The sequence below is a fragment of the Anas acuta genome, chromosome 13 (genome assembly GCF_963932015.1).
Source record: "Anas acuta chromosome 13, bAnaAcu1.1, whole genome shotgun sequence".
NCBI lineage: Eukaryota > Metazoa > Chordata > Aves > Anseriformes > Anatidae > Anas > Anas acuta.
The window spans coordinates 4,873,015-4,898,811 of record NC_088991.1 but is presented as its reverse complement, the minus strand read 5'-3'; the positions used below and the strand labels follow the sequence as shown (position 1 = coordinate 4,898,811).

The 25,797-nt window shown below is 58.4% G+C and overlaps 1 protein-coding gene across 1 annotated transcript; it reads left to right on the top strand.

Annotated features, from left to right (window-relative positions):
• Window positions 1-591: 591 nt before the first annotated feature.
• Window positions 592-22,660, top strand: SLC16A2 (solute carrier family 16 member 2). Its single transcript, XM_068696758.1, has 6 exons — window positions 592-1,093; window positions 16,835-16,979; window positions 19,424-19,886; window positions 20,077-20,220; window positions 20,794-21,022; window positions 21,491-22,660. Exons 1-6 carry the CDS (start codon window positions 607-609, stop codon window positions 21,709-21,711), a joined length of 1,689 nt encoding a protein of 562 aa, XP_068552859.1. The 5' UTR covers window positions 592-606; the 3' UTR covers window positions 21,712-22,660.
• The last annotated feature ends 3,137 nt before the right edge of the window (window positions 22,661-25,797 follow it).

Below are 25,797 nucleotides of genomic sequence, written 5' to 3'. Positions count from 1 at the left end.
AATCTGCAATTCCTCCGGCGGGGGGGCCGGGTGGCGCTGCTGGGGGCGCGATCCCGCCGCGCTGGAGGAAAATCGGGGGCGTAAATGAGAAAGAAAAATCCCCTGCGTAAAAACAGGGCGGCGGGTGGGGCTGGGGGGGGGGCGCACAGCCAAAGAGCCGCCGGCTTTTTGGGGACCCCCCCCCCCAGCCCCTCGAGGCCGCCCCGTATCTCCCAGCCCCCTGAGCCGCCTTCACCTGCCGGGCGAGGGGTTCCTCCCCGGATCCTTTATTCCTCTCCCACCACCCCAAAAAAAATAATAACAAAACCCCACAACACAACAGCCTCCCGGTGCTGCCCCACTTCAGGGGAGGGCTGGGGGGCGGCGCTGGCGGGGGCCCGCCCCGGGGCTGTGCCCGCCGCAGGATGCGGTGGCGGCGGCGCTGGGCGATGCGGGGCGGCGGCGGGACCCGGGGCCACCCCTGAACCCCTCGGGGACCCCGGCCGGGGAGGGCTGGGGGGGTTTTGGGGTGGGCCGGGGGGGTAGAAAGGGCCGGGCGGGGGGGGGCGCGAGGGGAGATTGAGAGGGGCGGGGGGGGGAGCGCAGGTAGGGGCCGGGGTTGGGGCGATGGAGGAGGAGGAGGAGGATGGAGGCGGCGGAGGAGGGGAGGCGGGGAGGGAGGCTGCGGCAGGAGGGGGCGGGCGGGGGGGCCGGCCGGGGGGGCCGGCGGGCATTTGGGACCGGCTGCGGGGCAGGCGGGCGGCGGGCGGCGGCCGGAGCGCGGCCGCGATGGCGCAGAGAGGGGCGGCGGGAGGAGAGGGGGAACCGGGCACCGGCACCGGGAACGGCACCGGCACCGGGACCGGGGAAGGGAACGGGAACGGCACCGGGAATAGGACCGGGAATGGGAACGGCAACGGGAACGGGGCCGGGAGCGGGGCCGCCGCGCCCTTCCAGCCCCCCGAGGGCGGCTTCGGCTGGGTCGTGGTCTTCGCCGCCGCTTGGTGCAACGGCTCCATCTTCGGCATCCACAACTCCTTCGGGATCATCTACACCATGCTGCAGAGCGACCTGGGCGAGGGCGAGAACGACCCCGCGCTGGAGTTTAAAACAGGTACGGGACCCCCTGCCCGACCCCCTGCCCGACCCCCTGCCCGACCCCTTTCCCATCCCGGCCCCCCCAGAGCCTCGGCTGGAGGCATTGAACTGTGCTTGCTCCCTGCCCCCGCCATCCCTGCCCTCCTTGCTATATTTATCTCCGGCACTGTCATGTGTTTCTAAGCTACTACGCACTCAATTAAAAGTAATTCATCCGAAAAGCGTGCCCGCACCCCAGCCCGCCCGCCCGCCCCACGTTTTGGGGTGAGGAGCAGGCAGCGTGTGCCGCCCGCCCGCTTGTTGGGTTTGCCTCTTGCTTCTCGGTGTGGGTTTTCTGGGCTGCCTGCCTGCCCTATCTCCGGGATCGGGATGGGGATTGGGGTGGGAGAGCATCTGCCCGGCAGCCACGCTTCCTCGAAGCCGCGGCCACCCGCTGCGTGCGGGTCCCGAAGCGCTGCCACGGGGCCTCGTCCCCAAACGGTGCCTTTTGGGGGGACCAGAAACCAGCTCGTGTTACCGCTGTGCACGGGGACGTGTCTCATTTTGATGTCTCTGCTGCTCGAATGGGGTTGGAAGAGGGACCCCGGCTGCAGGGCGGCAGGCCAGGGGTCCCCGAGGGGCCACCTGCCTCGTCCCGGGGCTCGGCATCCTCCAGGAGCAGGTCACCTCCGTCCCCGTGGTGGCCACCGTGGCCCAGCTCCCTGGGTAGGGACAAGTGCTCGTGGTTTTGCCATCGCTCTGGATGAGGCTAGGGCTATCCAGGGGATGTCAGGGGGCTCAAACTTGAATTTTGGGCACCACCGTTGCCCAAACCGCCCCGCGCACCGGTGACCCCAGCCTTGGGCGCACAAGGAGGAAAGCAACGCTGGGCTGCACCCGGGGATGCAGAATTAACCCTGGGGATGCAGAATTAACCCCGGGGATGCAGAATTAACCCCGTGGGGGGGTTACCAGAGAGCCGACGGGCAGCAGCGGTGTGGCAGGGAGCTGGGAAGGTGTGGACGATTGTAATTCCCGTGATTGATGCCCGTGTGTGTGTGTGTGTGCCTGCGCCTTGTGCGTGCCATCCCCGGGAAGCTCATCGCGCAGCGCGCCGTTTCCTGCTCCCCGTGATCCTATCTGGAGAGCCTGAGGCAGGGAGCTGCAGAAGTTGGAACAAAAGAGATGAAATACTGCGAGCTCTGGTGGTTTCCCAGCTGCGTGCCCAAGACGGGGTTCGGAGGAGACAGCATCTGCCTCCTGCTCCCGAGATCTATTTATTTATGGCTCTGACCGCACGGAGGCCTCGAAAAAGAAAGGCGTGTGGGCGTGCGAGGTGAACCCAGGCTCGGTAATTAAATTGCCTGGGTGATGAATATGCATTCAGGTCTGGGCGCCTAACGAAGAGGCCGCTGATAACCTCGGTGCGGCGGGGTCTGCGCAGGGCCGGCGGGTCCCACCTCGTCGTGCCGCGGGTTTTGGGGTAAATCCACGGGGCTTTGGGGTCCGTGGGGGCTGGGGGGCACGGAGCAGGGCCCCCCGAGCCCTTCCTTCCCCCGCCGCTGTCCCTCCCTGCACAGGGTTGCATAATTTCCCCGCGGCGGTCGTTTGCGTGCAAACATAATCAGGAAAAGTGTTGGAGCTCCTTTCCAAGCACCGGAGTGATACGGCCTTCCTGAAAAGACCGGTGCTGTCTGTCTGCCTGTCTGTCTGTCTGTCTGTTCCCCAGCATCCATCTGCTCCCGATGGCTGCAAGCGGTGGGTGGCCGAGCTCCAGGGTCCCCCTTTGTCCCCTGCAGAACCGGGGGACGCGATGGGGACCCGCCGGCCCCATCCCGCCCCGACACCCAGCACGGCCCCGAGCGCCTCGCTTTGTCCTTCAGCCCCCGGGGGCTGCGTCCCCAGAGCCCCCCTCTGCTCCCAAGCGGGTGGGTTTGTGCCCAAGAGGGAGCTGAGGGAGAGCCCCGCCGCCGGCCAGCCAGCATCCCTTTAAAAATAGGGTTATGTTTATGCCGAAGCGGGTACTAGTCTGAACCAAACAATAGCCGCCCCAGCGCACGGCTATAATTATCAAGGTTTATTCCTTGTTTGCATTGGTCACGTTTTCTCGCGTTTGATCTTGAGAGACGCAGGATCCACGGAGTTCAGGTTTGGGGTCAGGCTGTGCAAACAAACCCTCTCCCAACAATGCATTGAATGCATACGCTGCTTTGTTTGAAGGAATATAACCGCGAGGTGGCTGTAAACACGCGGCCGCCGCGACCACCGCCGTGCCCCCTCGCAGCGTGAAGCCCCAGCCGGGACTTTCGCAAGGCACACTCTGTGCTTTCGGCTTTGTTTTCCTTTTGGGGGGAGGCAGAGGGCTCGCTGACACCGGGATTGAAAACCAACACAACAACAACCTTGCACACGAGCCAGGAAAAAGCCCGTTCTCCTCTGCGGAGAGGTGCTGGGTGATGTCTGAGGGCGTTCGCTGGGTGCCCTGCGGTGCTCGCCGGCCCCAGCCTGGGCACCGAAGGCACCAAGGCAGCTTTGGGGTCTGGAGAGGATTGCACTGATTTATTTATATTTTTCCCCCCGCTAATTTTGGGGTCAGGCACCTGAGATAGGATCACGCGGGTTTATATTTTTTTCCCCCGCTAACATTGTCATCGATCTCCTTTTTCTCCCCTCCTCCGCGTCGTGTCAATACCCGAGCTACAGATTAACTCCCCCTTTTTGCTTAATCTTTCGGGCTCCGATTGCTCAAAATGGGAGCTGCGGGCGCTCGGAGGAGCTGCTCGGGCTCGGCCGCAGCCCCTGCGCGTGCGGCTGTGCGTCCTGCAGCCTCCTCCTCCTGCCCGTGCGTGCGTGGGGACGGGGGGAGCAGCTTTCCCCCCCTTTAGCCCGGCCCCAGCCGGGGAGCGCAGGCTGCCGGAGCCCTCGGCTCCTCGGTCTCGCCGATGCCAGCCAGGTTTGGCCGGGTGTCATCTTCGTTACCCGGCTTCCCAACCGGTTTCACGGGGAATTGCTTGGGGGACGCCCCGTTTTGTGTCCCCAGGGGGGGCGAGCCCGGCTGGCAGGGGCTGGTTTGAAGCCGTAGTGGAGCGAGGAGGCTCGGTGAGAAGGCGTGAGCTCGTTTCGCGACAAAATAAAGCTGAAATAAGGAGGGAGCAGGAGGAGGAACCAGCACGGCCTCCTCTGGGGCTCCAGGAGCCCCGGGGCCAGTGAGCGCTGCTGGAGCCGCCTCCACGAGGGAAACCCCGGGGAGAGTAAATCACAGGAGGTAGCTCTTGGAAGCGGTCCTAATTAATTTTAGCAGTGCTCCGCAGCCTGGAGGAGGCTGGATGGGAGCGGCCGCCACCGAAGTGCACTTTATTTAGCCCTCTGCTGCAGAAGGCATCTTCCCCAGGTGTTTGCTCCGGGCTTTGGGGTCGGGGCCGGCAGCCTTACCTGTGCTTACACACCGGGAGATGCGTCTGAGACCTGATGGGTGCTGGCTCTTGGGAGGGCTCCTGAAGGGCTCACTTGGGCTGTCGCCTCCTTACCCAAATCTGCACGATTTGGCACTTTTATTATTAACTGTTGGCGGCCGTCACTTGCCACACACACCCAGAACGTGCTGGGGGCTTCCCGAGTCTCCAGACCTCACCCGTGGCCTCCAAACCTCACCCGGGTCTCCAAACCTCACCCGGGTCTCCAAACCTCACCCGGGTCTCCAAACCTCACCCTCATCCTCCAGCAGCCAGCCGAGGGAGTTCTCCAATCTCTGTTGTGCTTCTGTAACTCATGGACACTGATAAGACCCCATCGAGCCCCCTTTTTGCCCAGGCTGAGCACCCCGGTAGGAGAGGTGCTCCTGGCCCCCCACTTGGTGCGAAGGAGACCACCAGAGCTGGTGGGGATGAAACGGGGGCTGCCGGACCCCTTCTGGGCACCTCAGGGTGCTTGGGACGAAGGGCGAGCCTGGATTTCCACCCGGCTGTGCTGGGGGAGCGCCTGGGGGCCGGTTTTGTGACCTGCAGCAGCCAAGGGGAAATTCCTGCGGGGGCACGGGGGGCAGCAGCTAACGGGGAGCTAATCCCAGAGGGAGCCGCAGCAGCCGGGGCTGTTTGTTTCAGGGGATTGGGATCCGTCAGCACCAGGCGCCGGGTAACCTTTTGCTTTTTTTTTTTTTTTTTTTTTTGTCTCCTCCGGGTGACTCCTCGGGAGCTCTGCCAAAGCGGGTGCTCGGCTAATGTCAGCGGCTCGAGTGTCAGGCGGCCGGGGAGGAGGCGATGCGCAGGGCTGGGGTGGGTGCTGGGGGGCACAGGGTCTCACCACGACCCCATGGGGGGGCTCCCAAAGCGGCGTCCCCCAGGAACCAGCGTGCCCAGAGGGGTTTCTCCCGGAGCCGAGTGCTCCGGCAGCCACGTGCTGCTGCAACACCTGCAGCCGAGCTGCCCCCAGCGTGGCATTCGCTGCTTGCTGCTCTTTTCTCCTTCTCTTCCTCGAAGGATTGCTCGCTCCCCGCTCCCGGGGAAGGCGATGCTGCTTTTGGCACCCTTCCCTGCCCAGCGGGGCATGCGCTGGGCTGGGCATCGCCGGCGGGCAGCGGCACCGCGGCAGCAGCTCGGTTCACGCCGGGCTATTTCCGTGCATCCACCCCAAAGGCAGTCGGGGCGGTTGCAAAATGCCCGTGACGTGCGCCCGGCATTGCTGCAACACGCTTTTCGTGTGCGAGCGCTTCGGGATCGCTTCTTCTTCCCCCGGCGCCTCGCACAACTGGTCCTGCCGGTGCCGGGCACGGACCGCGGGCAGCAGCTCCCCGCGGAGCACCTGGCTCGTCATCAGGCCTCCGGGTTTTTGGGGTTTTAACCCATAGACCCCCCCCACGCGTGATTTAGGGGTGAGGCCTCACCGTGCGCCCTCCCTTTGCAGGACACCATCAGGTCGTGGTTGTTTTTGGGTGAGAGTTTTACCCCGCCGGGGCTCGTTTTGGGCAGCAGCCACCCGGGTGGGCACAGGAGCAGCAGAGGATGGTGCCGTGATGCTCTGGTGGCCATCAGAGCGGCTCCTGGCACCGTGTCCCAACGTGGACACCTCACCGCAAGATGGGGACGATGCCTGGGGCTTTGGGAAACGCTGCCCTGGGACATGGGGTCTGCAAACCCACAGCGGAGCAGGACGCAAGGGATGGCAACAGCACGCCTTGGTGTCACGGGACCCCGTTTCTCCCCTCTTTCTGTTTCGTTTTGGCTCTGGGTTTGCATGTTTGGATGACCCCATCCAGGGCACCCCCGTGGTCCCCTGGGGACGAGGCACATGGCCCCCAGCAAGCAGCGTCCCCAAAATCCCCTCCTTTTTTTTTTTCTTTTTTTTTTTTTTGTTAATTTTCTGGATATGTCACGCCGGGCACCAAAACAAAGCTTTTGTTTCAGGCTCTTGGCCTTAATCTCCGTGCCGGCAGCTCCTGCACGTGGAAGGGAGGTGAAATCCTTCCCTCCCGGGGGGATGTTGGTACTTGCCGGGCGTTTGGGCGGGCGGGTTTCCATAAACCCTCGGCGAGGCTGCGGAGAGCGGGCGCTGGGGCTGGCTGAACGATGCTGGAGCAACCTGAACGTATCGGCAGCTCCCGCTGCACCCCCAGCCTCGGGTCCGGCAGAGAAAACCGCCCGTGATTAAAGATTGACGGTAATTACCTAATGGGCATGCACGCCACGGTGCCCGGACAAGCTCCCTGCTGGGATTTCCCAACTCAGGAGCGCTTTTGCTTTGCAATCGCCGTTGCGCGCTTGCATGAGCCCCGGCAGCAACACGGCGCACTTGGGCACCATCCGCCCTTTATCATGGCCTGGCACCAGGCAGAGCTCTCCCCATCCCTTCCTAGAACCCCCCCAAAATAATCCCAAAGCCAGAAAAGCTGCTTTTTTGGCTACGGCAGAGCCACGAGTGAGGAGGCAGCGGGGCGTCCAGGGCTGCGCGCTTGCTCCACGGGTGGGCCGGTGGCGAAGAGGCCACGTCAAGGCGTCCTTGACCTCGAGCCAGCTATTAATCCGTGTATTTTAGCAAAAACACATTTATTTCTTGAGGTTTATGTAAACAATGGAAGCAGGGAGCTCTAGGGGGTGGGGGGCTGCCCGGGGATTAAGCTGGTTGTAAAGCCAGGCACGCCAAGCTCGCCAGCCCGGGGAGAGCTTAATTAAAGTCAAAGGAGAAGTGTTTCCAAGAAAATAATACGTGGTATTTAAACGGGATATTTTTGTTCTGGGCCCAGAATGTCTCCTTTCCCTCTCGGTGTCAGCTTTAATAAAACAAAACGAGATCTCCAAGAAAAACAAATTGGAGCTCTTAAAAGGGCGCTGCGGAGATAAAAATCAGCAACACTGTTGCTGGTAACACCTTGGGTTATTAAAACGGAAAGAATGCTAACGATGCGATTTGCATCGGCCTTTCTTGTGGCTGGGCCCCAGCAGCACCCAGCCCCGCGAGGTGGGCACAGGGCCCCCGCTGGCTTTTGGGGCTGCTCATGGGGTCTGGGTGGGCACCGGGAGCGAGTGGGGAAAGGGGTGAAAAATGGCAAGAGTCGGGATTCAGGTGACACCAAACCTGGAAACTTAAATAAACGGGGATGACCTTTAGGGAAAGGATGGTGCGGCTCTGCAGGGCTCTTTCAGAGGGGATGAAGGCGGGGATGAAGTACCAAGGTTTGCTTCTGCTGCTTCTCTCTGCGTGCCGTGGTGCTGGCGCTTGGCACCTCTAAACCAAGCGGCACAGTTTGGCTGCTGCAGCCAAGTGTGCCAAAATGCACGGTCCCAGCCCCACATCCAGACGTGCCGCGCCCTGGCTGTTCACAGCCCCTCCTTGCTGTGCCCCCCTGCTCAGAAGAGGCTTTTGTATGGCTTTAAGATGCCCGCTGCGATGCCACCCCCCAGGGATGCCGCCAGCGCCGCGGCTGCGCACACGCGGCACCGGCCAGCACTGCCTCGCCGCCCTCAGATAAGGCAATTAGAGCTTTATCGTTTAATTGCGGCGTGTAATATTAGCGGAGCACTAGCGAGATACGGTGCTGCCGAGGGGTAAATACCAGCTGTGTTGTGTGATTTTTATTTATTTTTATTTTTTTCAAAATTAATTCGGTGGGGCCCGGTGCTTGGGGATGCCCCTGCACCAGGATGGGCATCGCCTGCTGCATTGCCCAGCCCACGGATTTTCTGTCTTTGAGGCTTGTGTTGGGTACCAAGAGCAGAAGATCTGCTCCCATATCCTGCCTTCTGCACCACGAGGGACGTGGTGATGTTCAGGAACACCTGGGGACAAGGGACAGCGCCGCGGCCCATCCCCTGGGCCCTGCCTTTCGTTTTCCAGCTCTGCTGCTTGGCTTCGTGCTGTGTTTTGGGAGAGGGCCTTAATTAAGAGAGAATCACACAAAATTACATGGATCGCCAAAAGCTAAAAAATCGCGGTGGATTTTTTTTTATTTTTTTTTTAAGCTATTAAACTCTGCCCTGCTTCAGTTCATCAAGCAAACCGTAAAGCAAACAGCCGCGAGTAGAGGCACTTCGGGTCCTGATCTGAACCCTGCGGTTGGCTATTAACCCTCTCTGGCTGCACCTTGGATAGGATTAGCCCCGGGCTGGATTTCGGGGATCCTTTTCCCTCCTGGTGGCCGTTCCTGGGGTGGCGGCTCGCAGGGGTGTGCCAGCCGTGCCTCGCTCCCTCCCCTGCTTTGTTGGGAGCATTTCAATTCAGGAACTTGATAGAGGGCTTGAAAGGCAGCGGTGTGCGAGCTGTGGGCTGCTGGTGGTTTTCCCCATTCGTCAGGGTTGGTGACGAGGCAATCTCCTCGCACATTTTCTTATGAATGAGTAAAGTTTTGGCTCGGCCCCGATGGTCGAACAGGTTGAGCGAGAAGCTGCCGGTATTGGTCTCATCATCAATCCAGGCAGAAGGGGGAGGCTCTCCCCGGCTCTGTAAATGTCTCCTGTAATCTCCCAGCCGCTCCGACCGGTCCCAAGCCCTCGTCCCGGTGGGACCGGCGGCAGCTCGGGGGGCTCCCGAGCACCGGCTCCCCCATCACCCATCCCATTGCACTCTCCTTGGGCTCGCCGTGGCCTGGGTGGGTTTGGCAAGGTGAGCAGAGCCTCTCCCTGCTCCCAGCTTTTCATCAGTGGGATGGGAAAGCCCCACGGTGCCCTGCATCGTCCCTCCTTGCCCCCAAATCCTGGAGAGCATCAGCTCTGCGCAGCTGCAGCCACTGGGCTTTGCTCTTCCCTTTGGTTGGGGTTGGGCAGCGGTGATTTCCGTGGGAGAAGTGGCAGATAAATGGCTGGAAAAGAAGCTGAGCGGCTGCTTAGTGGCTGGCCACCACTGTCAGCCCCACGTCCACCTGCTGGGACAGGAGAATTTGCTCTTTGTTTCTCACACCAACCCCAAAATGCCATTTTCCTGCGCAGAGGTAGGATCTACAGCTTTTGAACCCGAATTGGAGGAGGACCAAAACCTCCCCGGTGCCTGACGGAACCCTTCATTGACCTGCTCGGTTATTTATTCCCACCGAAAAAAAAAAGCCCTTGATGCAGCAAAACTCCACACCGGCGTGCTCGCGTTCCGCCCGGCTGGAGGCACTTTGCTGCCGAGGCACTTGGACTTGCCCGGGCTGTCCCCACGTCCCCTCGGCCCCGTTCCTGCTCTGGGCAGGGCCATATCCATGGGGATGTGTGCCGGGACGCACGGGGGTATGGATATGCACCTCGATGCGTGTGTCCCCACGTCTGGAAAACTTCCCGAGGAGAGCGGGTCAGCCAAAAGTAACACCCCGTTGGCAAAGGGGTATAACCTGTTCCTTGCTGAAAATAATAATAATCAAAATAAAATCCCTACATATTGCTGCTCTTCGGTTTCCTTCAGCTATTGGATTTGCCTAATTGCAGCCCAGTCGTATTTCTCCGAGATACCCAGGTGTTCTCAAACGCCTGCTTTAATGTCAGGAAACTCCAGGAGATTAAAATCGCGGGGAAGTTTTACCCCTCTTGGCCTCTGGCTGTGTGGTTTAGCGATAACACGCCAGCTTTGCGTCGTTCGGGGGATTTTTTTCCCCAGCAGTGGGCTGTAGGAGCACGAGCCAGAGGCGTCAGCATCGCCTCGCTGGGGACAAGGCAGAAACTGCCCGGCACAGGCGGAGGAAGCCGCGTCCTCAAGGCCACATCTTCCACCCAGCAGTGGTTTTGCAGCATGGACACGGCTCCCAAACACCTTCCCTTAATACCTGTGTTCCTTTTAACCTATTAGCCCCATAGCAGAGACCTGATGGAGGATCCCCGATGTGGCCAGCATCACCGTGCGCCGTCCCGCGTCACCGGGAGCTCTCCGAGCCTCATCTCACCACGAGCCAAGCTCGGGGGCGAAACGAGCTAAAAGCCACGGTGGGGAGGGGGGGGGAGAGCCTTTGGAAAGCACCCGCAGCAGCTGCTGCCGCCACCTAGACTTTCCCTTTCATATTTACAGCCACGTCTATCGTCGTTTCTTGGGCGGACAAATCGGGGCCTCGCTGGGTGTAGGCAACCGAGGAACATAGCTGAAATATTTCGGCTGCGCTCTCCTCTGGAGGGCGGCTCCGTGCAGGGAGGAGGCACCCAGCGCGTGGGTGCCCCCGCCGGGGGGGGGGGGGGCCCGGAGCAGTGTTTCTGCACCAGATATTGCTGTGGACCGAGGGCGAGCCGAGGGGCTGCAAGTGTTTTGGGAGGCAGGACGGGAGCCGAAAATCGCCTCGGCAAGTCGAGGGGTGCGGGCGCATCGCCGGCGGGGTGAGGTTTGGCAAGAGCTGCTGGAGGAGGGGGGCAAGGGGCATTTAATTATTCATCAGCCCCCCCCCCCACTCCCCAGGGGGACACATGGAGAGGTGTCTCCTTCCATCTGGGAAGATTGGAGGCGTGTTTTGGGGGAAGATTTTGGGAGTCTTCTTCCTTGGAGGGGGGCTGATGCCAAGCTGGGGCTGTTCCTGTCCCATCGCTGCCCGCAGCTCTCCAGGGGGTTGAAGGCTGTCAAGCACTCGACCAGGGGGGGAAAAGATCTTTGTGAGCCTGTGCAAAGCCCAGTGTTTTGCCTCCATTTATTCTCCCCAGCCTCTTTGTTTTCCCTTTGAAAAAAGGGAGGGTGTTTTTCTCTGCCCGGCTGGTTTGAATTCGCCTTTTTTTTCCTGGGATGTTGACAAGCGCCCCTGGGAGCTGCACTGGGAGGAGCGCGGGGCCGAAGCCGAGGGTTTCTTCTCACCGTTAATGGGAAACAGAAGATGGCTCGGGAGAAATCTGGCAGGGAGGAGAGCTTTTCTGTCTCTTCCAGTCCGGAAAAAAGCATCCTTCCTCCAGCCCATCCTCCCAGAGGGAGGCAGAGGATTCCCGAGCGTGGTACAGGCAGGGCTGGCTGGGGGCACGGGAAGGGCACGGACATTTCCCAGGGATGGAACAGCCGTGGGCCACCGGCCGTGATCCAGGGGGGTCCCCAGGGCACCAAGGGCCAGTTGTGCCCCAGGTGTCCCAGTCTTGTTTTTACCCCTCGCAGGGTAAAACCGGGGGCGGGGGCTCGGGGACCTCTGCCCCCCACCCGCTGGGAGCCTGCTGGGTTGTTGCATGGTTCTCTGGCCTCTCCCAGCCCTGTCATTTTTGAGGGAACAAATTGTGCAAAGGAAACATCGCCTGCATGGGGACGAAGCGCAGCCGCACGGCGTTTCAGAGCCCCGAAGGACTTGGACCGGCGGCCGCCTCTCTCGCTGTCACCATGGTCTGGAGGCGAAGCAGTGGGCACATTCCTGCAGCTCCACCACCCCTGTCCTCCCAGTTTGTGCCCCAGGAGCCAGGCACCAGCCTGAGCCCCCCAGATACGAGTGGCCACGGGGGGCTCAGAGGCAAGGACGCGTCTGTGGGACGGGGACAGGTGGAGGGGTCCTGCTGGGGATGGTCCCTGTGCACACCAGCAGGCTGCTGGATGGTCCCCGTGCACAGGCTGGGGCTGGCCTTGGGCAGGAAGAGGTTAATCCTAGCCACAGCCCGGTGAAGTTTGGTCAGGTCACGGCTTTTCCAAAGGCTTAAAATTTCGGACGTGCAGCAGCTGGTGTCCGGGCCACGGCTGACCCGCGCCGTCCGGCTGGAGTTAATCATTGCCGTTGGCTCTGGGACTTGTCTGAGCTCAGCAACACGGACCTTTTCCCCAAAAACACGTGGTGAGGAGCCGGGGGCCTGGAGGAAACCCCAAGCTGCCAGGGTGCAGGGGGCTGGGGAGAGCTGAGCAGCCTGGCCCTGACTCTAACCCTAACCCTGACCCTAACCTGAACCCTAACCCTAAATCCTGACCCTAACCCTGCCACTGGACCACGCTTTCCCCCTGCACAAGCTGCAAAATAAACACAGGGGCTCACTTCCCTGCACTGCGTTGATTTGGGGGGACATCTAAGGGGCACCGAAGTCAGGAATAAATAATGATATCCATAAATAAAAAGATGGGAAGCAGAGAGGAAGGCGCCCCGGGTCTCGCTGAGGGGTTGCATCAGCAGCGGGGTGTGTGTGTGAGCGTGGCCGCACTCACTGCTGGTGTGCCTGGTGCTGGAGAGGGCTTTTTTCAGAAAAAAAATAGGGTCTTTCTCCTCTTGGGTGTGCTTTGAAAAGGGGCTTGGGAACAATGAGCATTAACAGGCAGATAGAGACCGAAATGCAGGGCTCGAGTCCTGCAATGTGTGAGCCTTTCAGAGGGAGCGAGCGTGCCAAGACAAACCCCGCTAGGAATAAACATCGTCCTACATGAAAGGCTAATTACAGATTGGCTCCGCGTGCGGGAGGAGGGCATTTTCGGCCCATTAAAATGGAGCCGGTCTGCTTTTCATAAAAGTGCTGGGCAGAAGGGGCCGGAGAGGCCCTGGGGGGGGAAGTTTTGTTGGCAGCGGGGTCCCGCAGGGTCTCAGGCATCCCTCTCCCTTCATCGGGACAGGATTGTCACCAGTGTAGCTCCTACGGGTTTTTGGTGACTTCAGTGTGTGGTAGGTGAATCATCTCGCAAAAATGGTAAGCCAGGAGGAGACGCGGAGCAGAAAATCCTTCCCAGCCTGCCGAGAGGAGCGCACGGCGGTTCCCATCTGCGCGGCACATGCTGGTTGTTGGGTTTGGGTGGGTTTCACAAGGATCCGCGTGCCGGGGGGAGCGCGGGGTCCTGCTGCTGCTGCAGCTGGGTTGGAGGCAGCGAGGCTCAGCCCCGTGCCTTGCAACAACCTGGGACAGCTTCATGGCTTGGGGCCGGCACGAGGCACGGCTCCTAGAAGCGAGGTGCACTTTGAGGAGATACCCCCGGTGCAAAACCCTCTGCGCCCGCTTCTTGCCAAGCCACAGCTCTGCCTCCATCCCCACTTAACACGGCCACAATGCCGGGACTTTTGTTCGCACGGGCTGCTCTCTGTCACTCTGCGGTTGCAGGAGATGGAAGCAGCCACCGGGGCAAGGACAGGGGGTGGCAGGGACCTCGCTAAAACGTCCCCTGCATGCGGCACGGCGCGCACGAGGCATTGCTGTGGGGCCGAGCAATTCCCTGCATCCCGAGTTACAGCTTGTGTGCGGGTTGCGCACGGAAGGAGGGAGGGGGAGAAGCCAGGAAAAAAAAAAAAAAGGAAAAAAAGAAAAACCACGATAAAGGAGGACTTTGTTCTGGAGCTTTTGGTACGGTACCAAGCGGGGCTTGCCATACCGTTAATGAGTTTATCTGGCTTTATCTGCACGTGGGGCCAGCAGTGCGCTACCACCTCGTGCCCGGAGGAGCCCAGCAGCTCGTCAGCTTTGCTTTGCTGCCCCTCAGCGCAGCATCCCTCCTTTCCTCCCGTGGTGGTGGCCTCCTCAGCCCTCGCTTCGTGTCTGCCTTTATCCAAACCCTCCCGGCTGGACGCTGGGAGCGTGTCAGGCTCGTCTTTGAGGATGCGAGGATGACGCAGATCGGGCTGCGGGATCAAACAGCTGCAGATGCTCGGGGCAGCACTTGTCAGCTGTGCAGCGAGGGCTTGCAGCTCCCAGGCCACCCAAAATGCGAGCCAGGTGGGGCCGTGAAGGCCTTTCAGGACTCGTGGTGAGCTTTGCCATGCCAGCAGAGCTCGGCTTGCCTTGCTGTGCCCAGCAGGCATCTCCACCCAGCACGACCGGAGAAATTATTGGTTGGAGACATGGAGCAGGTGGGGAGAGGTAGCAGAATCACCTTTGTAGCCCCATCTGTCCTGCAAGAAACACCAAGCACGTGGGAAAGGCAACCCTCTGCAGCATGTCCCCATCCCCATGCCCAACCTCATCCCCAACCTCATCCCTACCCCATCCCCATCCCATCCCATCCCATCCCATCCCATCCCATCCCATCCCATCCCATCCCATCCCATCCCATCCCATCCCATCCATCGCTACCCCATCCCCATCTCCATCCCATGCCCATCCCCATCCCATCCCCATGCCCATCCCCATCCCCATCCTGTGCCCATCCCATGCCATGCCCATCCCCACCCCTATTCCCATCCCCGTCCCCATCCCCGGCCGAGCGGGAGAAGCCGCGGGAAGCGAGGGAAGACACTTCCTCCAGCGCCGGATCTGAGGTCACCTCCTGGCCCTTGATCCCCCCAGCCTGCGGTATGTGGGTCAGCGGGGAAGCACGGCCGCCAGCGACGTCCCTTCCTCTCGTCTCCCTGGAGAGGCGTTTTTAAAGGAACAAATAGACTCGGCCGAAAGTGCCGCGCGGCACCGTTGTTAATGGTGTTTTTGTGAAGGCTGGAACAATGAGCTCAGCACCGGGGGGGGATTCGGGAGCCACGTCTCGGGTCCTTGCCTTCGCCTCGCTGCCATGACCGCCTCTGCTCCAGCAAAGGGAGGTGGCAAGGCCTGGGCACCGGGCCACCAGCCCCACGGAGGGCTCTTCGTGTGTCCTAACCATCCCCAGAGCCCCTTCAGCTGGTGGCAGGCAGCGGCCGTGCCACAGCACCTCCAGCCTCCACCAAGCCTTGATCAAGCTCGTGTTCACATCCCGGGGATCCCAGCCCCATCCCGAGCTGGGCTCGCTCCGTAATTTCTTTCAGGATCTGCTGTAGCCGTAGAGTTCCTCCAGATCAGGGCCAAAAAGGGGTTGGTGCCACCAAGAAGCCCCGGTCTGGTAGCACGGGGGGGGGAGCCCCACCGAGCCCCGCTGCCCGTGCCGAGGTGCCGAGGCCACAGCCTCACCGCGGGCTGGCTGTGCCGGGGAGGCTGCAGCCTCCTCTGGAAGCCGGGCTATTGTTCTGGCTAATTTTAACTCGCTGTTATTACCAAAACCTATTTTTATTCATTGCTTGTGGTAAGCCCTTTCTCTAAAGGTAGAGCAATTTGCCATGGGGATCTGTTTTGTTTACCGGGTTTAATTGAGTGCTATCTCCTTTCACGAACACAAATCCGCGGAGGCTGTTCCGCGCCCGGTGCTGAGCCTCGCGCCCGGGCTTGCTTTGATCTCCGCAGGTGAGTGCGCGTGTTTTGGGCCAGAGATTGATCCTGCTTATTTGCATGTAAATCTCGGGGGTTATTAAGATCTGAATCTGGCCCCTTTAAATTTTAATACTCGCTTTATGCTTTTATTTCCGTGTTTCTTAAAGCAATTTCCAAAAATAACAAACTTCAAACATGACGGGGCCATCTCGCGTTTTACTGCCTTGGCTGCAGCCGAAGGAACATTTCGGGAAGCGCATTATCCACGTTAACGAGCCCTTCCCATCTTGGCCGCCCTCCCGCCCCTCTCCCCCGCTGCAGCAGGGCTCCTGCCCGGCCTCAGCTTTTCTTTTTTTGTGTGTGTTTTGAGTAAATTGGGTCCTGGAGAGCCCTGCAATTAGTTCGGAAGGGTCGGCTCTTCCCAGGCTGGAGAGGGCTTCTCTGTGTGGTCCCCTTGAAAGGCTGAGCTTGGGGGGCCTCTTGTGCGGGGAGGGCTTCTTTTAATAGGGACCCGGCCATTTTCCAGAGATCTCATGGCTGTTGTTGTGTGCTGAGAGGGTTTGCAGAGCTCTCGGTGGAGGTGCAAGGAAAATAAAAGGCGTAAAGCAGCAGGGAACACGTCGCGGGTGCGGGATGTTGCCCGTGCTCCTCCTCGGCGCAGGCAGGCTGAGATTTTTTCCTCACCACATTGCTTTTCTTGAAAGCCTGCCTTTCCTCCCGAAAACACTCACAGAAACCATTAAAGAGAGAAGGTGGAGGGCAGGGCTGAAATCATCTGTGAATAATAAAATCTTCTTAAAGCAGACAGACGGAGATTTTCCCCGGAGGTGGGCAGGGATCTCCTGGAAGGGATCTCCTGGGTCCGACCGGGGGAGGGAGGGGCCGCAACCTGGCACGACCCACGCACCTCCAGCAGCTTTTGGAAGACGTGGGCCCCCTGTGCCAGCCTGCTCTGCCCTCCTCCTTCCTCCAGCCTCCGCCACGTCTCTGCTTTTCATTTCTTGTTGACACCCGGTTCCCATAACGCCAGCATCACCAGCTGCTCGTTTGCTCTGTATATAAAACCGCCCTTTAATTGACATGCCTTGCCTGCTGTGTTTGGGTACATCTTGTTGCTGGTGGGACAGGGAGGGGTGGGAAAACCCCGCTAAGGAGGTGGGAGGCCTCCCGGCACGCTCGGGGGGAGGTTGGGAAATGCTAAGGAGCAGTGCCAGGTAGCCGCGGCGCCTGGCCGTGACCCAGGACCCCAAATCCGAATGGCCCAAAGCTGGGCACCGATGGGCTCCATGCCCTGTTTTTTTTTCCTCTTCCTCCTCGTTCAATGCACAGCCTTCACCTTTCTTCTCTCTCCCTAGCATGGGTCGGCTCCTTGGCCATGGGCATGATTTTCTTCTGCTCTCCCATCGTGAGCATCTTCACCGACCGGATTGGCTGCAGGACCACGGCTGCCTTGGGAGCTGCCATCGCCTTCATCGGGCTCCTCTCCAGCTCCTTCACCAAGTAAGGCAGCCCCTTCCCAGCTCCTTTTCCTCACCAGCCCCCGTAGCTGCTGCCATTTGGGGCAGATTTTGTGGTTTCAAGCTCTCCTGGCATGAGACAGAATGAGCTTTACCCGAACGAGGGGCTCACCGTGAATGTCCCCGGGCAGGCGCTCGCCGATGTGCGTTTTGATGGCAGGTCTACCTGATGCGATGTGATGTGATAGTCTTTCCGACCCGACACATTTGCATCTTTAGGAGAGCAAAACGAGGTCACCCCCAGTGTCCTTTACATGTGGCTTTTTACACGGAGTCTCAAAGGCACCGTGAGGCATCCCCCAGAGCATCGTTCGCCCCAGCTTGTCCAAATAAAAATGTTTCCATGGGTTTGAATTCAGCTCCGATCAATGTTGTTTTAATTAAAATGCTCCAAGAAGTGGTTTTCAAAGCAAAAACAGGCTCGTTTCACAGAGGGCGTGCCGCCCACTCTCTGCTCCCACCCTGGGACGCCAGCTCCTTTGTGCCCTGCTTGGTGCCCTTGCTCCGGGCACGGGGGATGCCTGGGGTCCCTGCCACCCTGGGAAGGGGCAGGACAGCGGGGACACATCCCTGTAAATCTGGGGACTCTCTGGGGCATGGGGCTGGGTGTTGTGGGTACATCTGCTGTTGGGCTGAGGATGAAGGGCCAGCTTGAGCCACCCCAGAGCCGCTGCGCCTCGGGAGGGAAGAAATCTTGCTGGGTTCACCTTTCTTGGTGAGTGCCCACGAGGGGCAGCTGCTGGAGGGAGGTCTCCTCCTCCCAGCAGAGCTCATTACCCAGGGGGGACCTCATTACCCATGGGGACCTTGTCATCCATGGGAGACATTGTCCTAGAAGACATCATTACCCATGGGAGACCTCCTCTTCCAAGGCAACCTCATTATCCATGGGAGACCTCATCCCTGGAGACCTGGTTAGCCATGGGAGAACTCTTCCAAGGAGACCTCGTTATCCATGGGGACATCCCAGGAGACCTCGTTACCCACTGGAGACCTCTTGGTCCGAGGGTGATGGTGCTGCCGTTCCCACCGGAGAGCAGCTGGGACATCCAGGGCCATTCCCAGCAAGCAGGGTGGGATGTCCAGGATGAGAAGCAAGGCTGGAAGGAGCCTGGCTTTGGCACAGCCATGCAGGATTGTCTCAGCATCAACGGCGAGCAGATGGGACCGGCGGCATTTGTCTCCACTTATCCAGCACATCAGCTTAGCTGCAGCACCAAAGCTGGTGTGACCCAGCTGAGGTGGCCAGGGCTGGTGCGTGGGAGGTCGGAGGCAGCCCAGCTGCCTGCCTGGCTCCGGGGATGGGTTTTCTGATGTGGCTTTGCCCTGGAGTAGCTGGAAATTGCCTTTCATGACAGCCGTTTGTCTTTGAGCCGCTGGGTACAGCTTTCATGTTCCCCGTTCTGCTTGGCCAGCTATGGAGACGAGCTTGTCATGGAAGAAATGATGTGCTTGTAAACATTTGCTCAATTTTGAACTGCTCTGTTAGATCCGGGCTGCTGTCTTTTCGCTTGCCCCAGGAGCAGCACACTGTATTTCTCATGAGCAGCCCTGGGTGTCAGAGTGAAGACCCCCTTCACACAGCATCACTTGCCCAAACCTCTCCCTCACACCCTTCTCCCATGGCAGACTTTTGCAGCCGAATGTATTGCACAGGGATGAGAGCAAATCCTCCACCTGGCCAGAAACTGATGGGAACTCAGGGGTGCAGCCACTGCCTGACTTTGGGCTCCTTTCTTTGCTGCTTCTCTTGGGAAAACCAGGCTGGCCCCCGGGAAGCGGCTGCTTCCAAAGGCTCTCAGACTTTCCACCTGCTCTGCAGAGCAGCTACGTCGCTCCCTGCTCAAGCACAGCCACCTCCGTAAGGTACAAATGAGATCTATTAACTGCCTAATTGAAGCTCCCAGAGGAGCTTAAAGAAGAAGAACATAATTAAGGAGCCTGGAGCCTGGGCAGAAACGTGATGTTCCCTCCCTAAGTGCCTAATAACCAGGGTTGGTGCCTTCTGCTTTGAAACACTGGGTGCAGAATGTTTTCAATTAGTTGTTTCAGTGGAAAAAAAAAAAAAAAAAAGGATTTGTAGCTAAAAATAACCCCCTGCCTACCTTAGAAAATCTTGCTCGCAGTACTTTAAAAAAAACGTTCATGTCAGGTCAGCTTCCTGAGGCAGGCAGGTTGGCTGCTGCCTTCTCCTCTGCGCAGAAAGCACTCCCCAGCCAGACTTCATTTTCCTGGAGGTTTTAATGTGCCAGCTGTGCAACGAGGATAATCCTCGCTTTGGCTGGGGAATAAGCTCCTCAAGGCCAGCCTGTCCATGCAGCACCGGTGGCATGTGAGCCCTCAGTCTTGACTCAAGGGCTTGCAGGGGGTGGCACGGCTTCCTTCCACCCCTGTGCCGTGCCCACCTTCATGTCTTCTTCCCACCAGGTCTCTGGAGGTCCGTTACTTCACCTATGGCATCCTCTTCGGCTGCGGCAGCTCCTTCGCCTTCCAGCCCTCGCTGGTCATCCTCGGCCACTACTTCAAGCGCCGCCTTGGCTTGGCCAACGGCATCGTGGCCGGCAGCAGCTGCCTCATCTCCGTGCCGCTGCCCTTCTTCCTGAAGATGGTGGGGAAGGCCATCGGGCTGGCGCACACTTTCCAAGTCCTCAGTGCCTTAATGCTCATCCAGATATTCCTGTCCATGACGTACCGGCCCATCCTGCCGCCTTCTTGTGACTCTCAGCACGATGGGCAGGAGAAGCCGGGCAGCCGGAGCCTGCGGCAGCAGTGCTGGTCCCAGATGCGCAAGTACTTCAACTTGAGGGTTTTCCGAAGAAAGACCTATCGGATTTGGGCCTTTGGGATCGCTACGGCCGTCCTGGGGTATTTTGTCCCCTACATGCACCTGGTAAGAGCCTTGGCTTTTTAGAATGGGTGAGGAGGTGGTGGGAAGGTGGAGATGGGCAGGAGCAGGGAAGCAGCAGGGACAGAGCCACCAAAGGCCTCGCAGCCAAGAAATTGCTGCAGGCAAAGTCCTGCCCATTGCTGAGATGAATTAACGGAGGATTCACGTCCTTCTGTCCTTCCGTCCATCCCAGGTCAAATACGTGGAGAAGGAATTTAAAGAAACCAAAAAGGACTGGATTCTCCCCGTTTGCCTTGGAGCCATGTCCGGGCTGGGGCGCTTGGTTTCAGGCCGCATTGGTGACTGCATTCCGGGGCTGAAGAAGATTTACCTGCAGGTACGTTGTGGCTGCTGCGGCTGGGGATAACATCACCACATCATCATTAACACCACTAGGAACCATCATTTACAGACCATTAGCTAACACCCTTGCAGCTCATAGCACAAGAAGTGCAAAATCTGGGTCTGGCCGTCTTGGATGGGAGCCCAGAGGACGGGAAGACTTCTGAAGTAGCCTTCAGAAGCCACCCTGGCATGGGGCAGGGAGATGGTCCCAGTGCTGCCACTGGGCAAAGACACTTGTCTGCCCTTGGGTGGCCTCATCTTCAATGCCATGGGCTTGTCGCTCCTTCTAGTGAAGCATTTGGTGGATCCTCTCTCTCCGGGTCTTGTAGAGTGATCAGATGGCTCTGGTTTCACTGCTCCTATTCAAGACTGCAGAGCTGAGGATCTCAGAAACACAAGGGTTATTGCCCCATCTGAAGTCTTTGTGCTACGTGCCCGGGAGCCTTCCCTCCTTCTGCCCGGAGGAGACAGCCTGCAGTGACCATCAGGATGGTGCAGAGTGGCTTCCTGCCCCCCTTCCCCACTCATCCTGTCCCCCAACGCCGTGCCCATTTTGTCTCCCCAGGTGGCATCCTTCGTGCTGTTCGGCATCATGTGCATGATGGTCCCGCAGTGCCGAGGGTTCGAGGCCGTCATCGTCATCTGCCTCTTCCTCGGCCTCTGCGACGGCTTCTTCACCACCATCATGGCCCCCATCGCCTTTGAGCTGGTGGGGCCCATGCAGGCGTCGCAGGCCATCGGCTACCTGATGGGGCTGATGGCCGTGCCCATGACCGCGGGCACGCCGATAGCAGGTCGGTATCACCGCCGGGCCCAGCTGTCGGGAGGGAGCAGATGTTTGTGGCTGTTTTTGCCCCTGGGGATGTTTTGGTGTAAGAGCTTTTGAACTTACAGCCTGCAGTATCTCAGCGCCTTTCCCCGTGCTGATGAAAGCAGGGGACAGCAAGAGCAGAGCGACCACATTAACTGATTGCTGTCGGAAGCCGAGATAAAAATTGGCCAGAAATGACTCATGGCCAGGAGAGCAGGGAAAAGAATTTAGGGAATTTCTTAAGCAATGGAAAAAGGCTATTGTGGGCTGCGCAGGGCATCCTGCATCCCGCATCCTGCAGCGGAAGGATTTTTTCCAGTGCCAATAAATAGCAATGTGTTATTCTCCGAGGGTGCCTGCTCAGCTTGCATCCAGGACTGTTTGCATGCGTCTGACTTTGTCCTGTCCTGCCAAAATAAGACGGATAACGGCTGTTATGCTTCTCCCCCAGGATACTTCAATGATTATTTCGGGAATTACCACGCGGCCTTTTACTTCGCCGGAGTGCCCCCCATCGTCGGTGGCTTGGTGCTCTCCGTCGTCCCGCTGGTCCACCAGAGGATGCTGCAGAAGCAACGCCTGGATTCCGGCAAGGACAAGATGCTGGCCCCCGAGGCGGTGGTGAACGGCGAGCTGCTGCCAGGCTGCCCTGCCTCCGAAGCACACATCTGACGCGCTGGCACGCGCGATCGCCACCAGCATCCTCCACAAGCCCAAGCACAGGCCCTTTTCTAGCCAGACTGTAATTCTCAGTGATTGCAGATGCACTATGTTTGTAAAGGAAAAAGAAAAAGCTCTTCTAGTTGAAGGCGTTTAACTAGCAGAAACGCTTTTTCTTGGGACAGTTTTGATTTCAAAGTCGCCTTTATTTTTTTTTTTTCCTCTAACCATTTTTTCTAAGGAAAACTCTCACCAGGATTCAAACTTGATCAACCTCCCGCTCCTTTCCCAGTTTTCTATACGTCACAACAGAGGTTTACAGCTAATAAACGTCTTTTTAAACAGGCCACAGCCGGAGCTTGTTGCCCCTTCCAGAGACCCATCCCCTTCCCTCCCCCTTTGGTGCGCCAGGTCCAGAGGCTGTGCCAGAGCCAGCAGCTCCAGAGGAGGGACACAAAACCAGACTGATGGCCAGCGAGCCCTGCTTTCAGCTTTTTCTCTCCTCCTTTTCCACCGCCCTCCCCGAGAGCTGTGGCTGTGTGCGCTCACGGGGACAGGAGCATCCTGCAAAATCTGCCTTAAAATCACAGGAGGAGACCCGTCGGTGCCTTGGGCACCTCTCGCCTCCACTCCTGTATCTGGTGCCTGAGGTCTGGGCCATCGGGGCAGTCAAAGCAGCAAAACTGTCGGGCTAGATGGAGAGATGGAGGCACGCAGGGCCAGGATTAACTCGGGTGAGAGCAAGGACCGAAGGCAGCTTCCATCCCGGCTGTGTCAGATTTTCCTCCCCATCACCCACCGTTAGAAATGAGAGCCTTGTACATAGCTCCGCACCCCGCATGCCCCTCTGACCCTTCTGTTTTTTTAATCTGTGCTGGCTAACGCATTGTAAGGTCTCGTGGTCTGTGCTTCTCTTACTTCTGTCCCTGTACGAGCTGGAGAATATACTGGTGTGTTGTGAGGTGTCTGTTCAGCCTGCCCTTCCTTCAGCACGCATTCCCAGGACGTCTCCTACCTGTTCTTTCCCACAGGGCATCCCTGCCACATCTCTGCTGCCCTGCCCATATTTTAGGAAGCCCACATACGTGTGCCAGCAGGATCCAAGGTGCCCGTGGCACCCAGCAGCCTTGGGTCCCTGGGTCCCCCGATGCTCCTCCGCAGGCGGCTGGAGGAAGGCAGCCACTGCCTTGTGGCTCCTTGTGCAAGCCTGGGGGTCTGCAGTCACAGCTGAAGCCGATGAAGCTCTTCAAATTGTATTTTTGACCTTAGTGCCCTATGAGGATGGCTTATGGGGGGGGGTTAAATGAAAGAAATCTCTTCTGCAGCCCAGCCATAGGAGAAGAAGCGCTGCCCCAAACCCAGCCCATGCCCATGCTGCTAGGCAGAGCCCCCGGTGACTGCACCCACTGGGTGAATGGTTTCACAGCCAACTCTGTGGCTGTAAAACCTCTCGAGCTCATAAAGCGATTTAACAGCTTAAATCCCCACATTTTGCTGATTTCCACCTGCCCTAAACCCTCAGCCTGCCCACAAAGGTCTCTGCCCTGGGAGGAGCCTGCGCTCGGGGCCGTGGGGGCTTGGTGCTGCACCGCTGGATCAGCCAGCAGCCAGGAAGGGCAGAGGTGCCTACAGAGCCCTGACACCCCCAAAATTGCCGTGTTTTTTGTTAGTTAGTTTGTTTGTTTTCCCCCGGAGGAGCCTCTTATCACTGAGGGCACGTAGAGGTGCGTTCATGGGCTGCCCAGGTTTGGTGGAAGGAGTACAGCCCACATCACGGACCAAAGCCCGTTAACAGCTTCCCAAAACTGCTGGCATCGTTGTTGTCTGGCCAAGGTCATGCTCTTGGTCAACACAAGCCCTTGGCCAACAGCACGCCAGCCTCTGCCACAGGAAAGGCGATGCAAGGCTCACCCCATGCTCTGCCCGCGTGCGTGGCTGGAAGGGCGAAGGTTGGAGCGGTCACTGGGAGGTGGGCACAGGAGGCCAAGCAGGAAGGCAGGGTTGCATAGCAAAAAAAAAAAAAAAAAAAAAAAAAAGACCTTGTACTCATTTTTTCTAATGAAAAAACCCAAGTTTCTCCTGCCGACAGAGGCGGCGGCACGCTTGGCGCTGCGGGCGACCGCGCACCTTATGTAAGTGCACATCAAGCGCGGGACGTGCCCCGGCAGCACGGCGCAGGGGCTGGCTGGGGCTGCCTTCCTAAATCTTTAGCTTCGGGGTGTTCGAAAGAGTTGTTGTCTTTTAAAGACTTGTTGTCTTTTTTTTTTCTTTTTTTTTTTCTTTTTTTTTTTTTTCTTTACGGCCGAGTAAGACTGGGTTTAACTCCTCTTGCTCCGGCTGGGACGGATGCTCCCATGGCATCTCAGGTGGCTTCCAGTCTGGCTCTGGGTGGTCACACAGAAGCCACAAGTGCAAAGCAGAGCTGGGAGGACAGATCCAGCACCACCATCCCTCCATTTCTCGCTTCTGCTGCCCCAGCTTTCGTGCCCATCCATGCCCAGCATCTTTGTCCAGGGGTTACCTCAGTTATTTCGGCTTTGGTAATTCTCACACTGGCACCGTTCACATCTTGTCAGCTGGCTGTTGGACATGAGGAACATGCCAGAAAGCCCCAGCTCACTTGCCAGCCCCCTGCCCCTTTTGGGCAGCTCTCTGGGGCATTTTCTTTTCAATCCCAGCCGCCCTTCGCCCCCCAGGAGCACCATGTGCCCAGCGGGGCCCTCAGCACCCAGCCAGCTCCCTCCCGCAGAGGCACTGCCCGCGGGTTTGCTGGCTGGGAAGCACAGTGGACTTTGCTCCTGGCCACATCAGGGTTATCGCTGTGCTTTCGCATTCTCCCCCTGCACAACCACTTTTGTGGTTTATTACTGCTTTTTTTTTTTTTTTTTTTTTCCCTGCAAATGTTGCAATGCCCTTACCGCTTCAAGGACTCGCTGGGCTTCAGGTGCCCCCATCCCCATCCTCACCCTCCCCAGGAGAGCAAAACCCATCCCTGCTGCCACAGCCACCTTCACCAGGGGGACATTTTGGCAAAAGCAACCCGCAGGACACGGCCTTGGTGTCTGACCTGACGGTGATGTGACCCTGTGGCTCCCAGCTTTGCCTGCAGCACCCAAATCAGTGCTTGGAAAACAAGCTCACCTCTGAACCCAGTGTTTGAAGATTTGTGCAGCTGGTTATGTCCTGCCTGCAGCACCCAGGCCTCCTCACGGGAGGCCGTGCCTCTCCTGAGTGCCTCCTCTTTCCCAAACATCCTTCCCAAAATCTCCTCCTCACTGCACCTTCCAGCTCCGGCTGCCAAGAGGAGCGCGGCTCTTAGGCGCATCGTTAGCAGCTAGGCTTAGAGTCCATTTTAGTAAGGAACGAAGCTTTTTTTCTTGTTCTTTTTTCTTTTCTTTTTTTTTTTGTACATTTTTAGTCACGGTGTGTGAGACGATCTGTTTACCAGAGCACATTTCTGGGTGGCGTCGGTAGGATGACGTTTGGGATTTCCAGCGCGCAGCGCGGGTGGCGCTGGGTTTTTGGCATCCACGTTTCCGAACAGGACACGACACTTCTCCAGACCTGGGCTTTCCCAGCCTTTCACCAATCACGGCAGGAGAGATGACTTCTGGGGGCAAGTAACCCTCCTAATTCCCTGAAATCCAGCGGCATGAAAACCAAACGGAGCCAAATATTTGCTTTCGGATGGGTGGATGTCTGAGCTGACTCCACGTGAGAGCGCTGGGGTGGAGGCTTGAATTTCCATTTAGTTAATGAACCAGAGGGGGCTGCGGCTGAAAGCAGGCACTTAATTCAGTGCAGAAATCAGGCCTGGAGCCGTTGGTGGTTAGGGCCCCATTTTGGGTTTAAAAATGAGTATTTAAAGTCGCTGCTGGAAAGGGTGGAGAAGCCACACCTTGCAGAACTGGCCTCGTAGGAGCTTGTAAGATGTAGGTGAAGAAAATGGTAGAACTGAAATTTTTCTTTCTTTTTTTCTTCTTCTTTTGACATCTGCTCCTTGTAAGCGATTTATATTCCCCTAAAAATATTGTATCTGGAAGTAAAGTATTTGAATGTGTGTCTTAACAGTATGGCTGTCCTTTCAAAATGTGAATT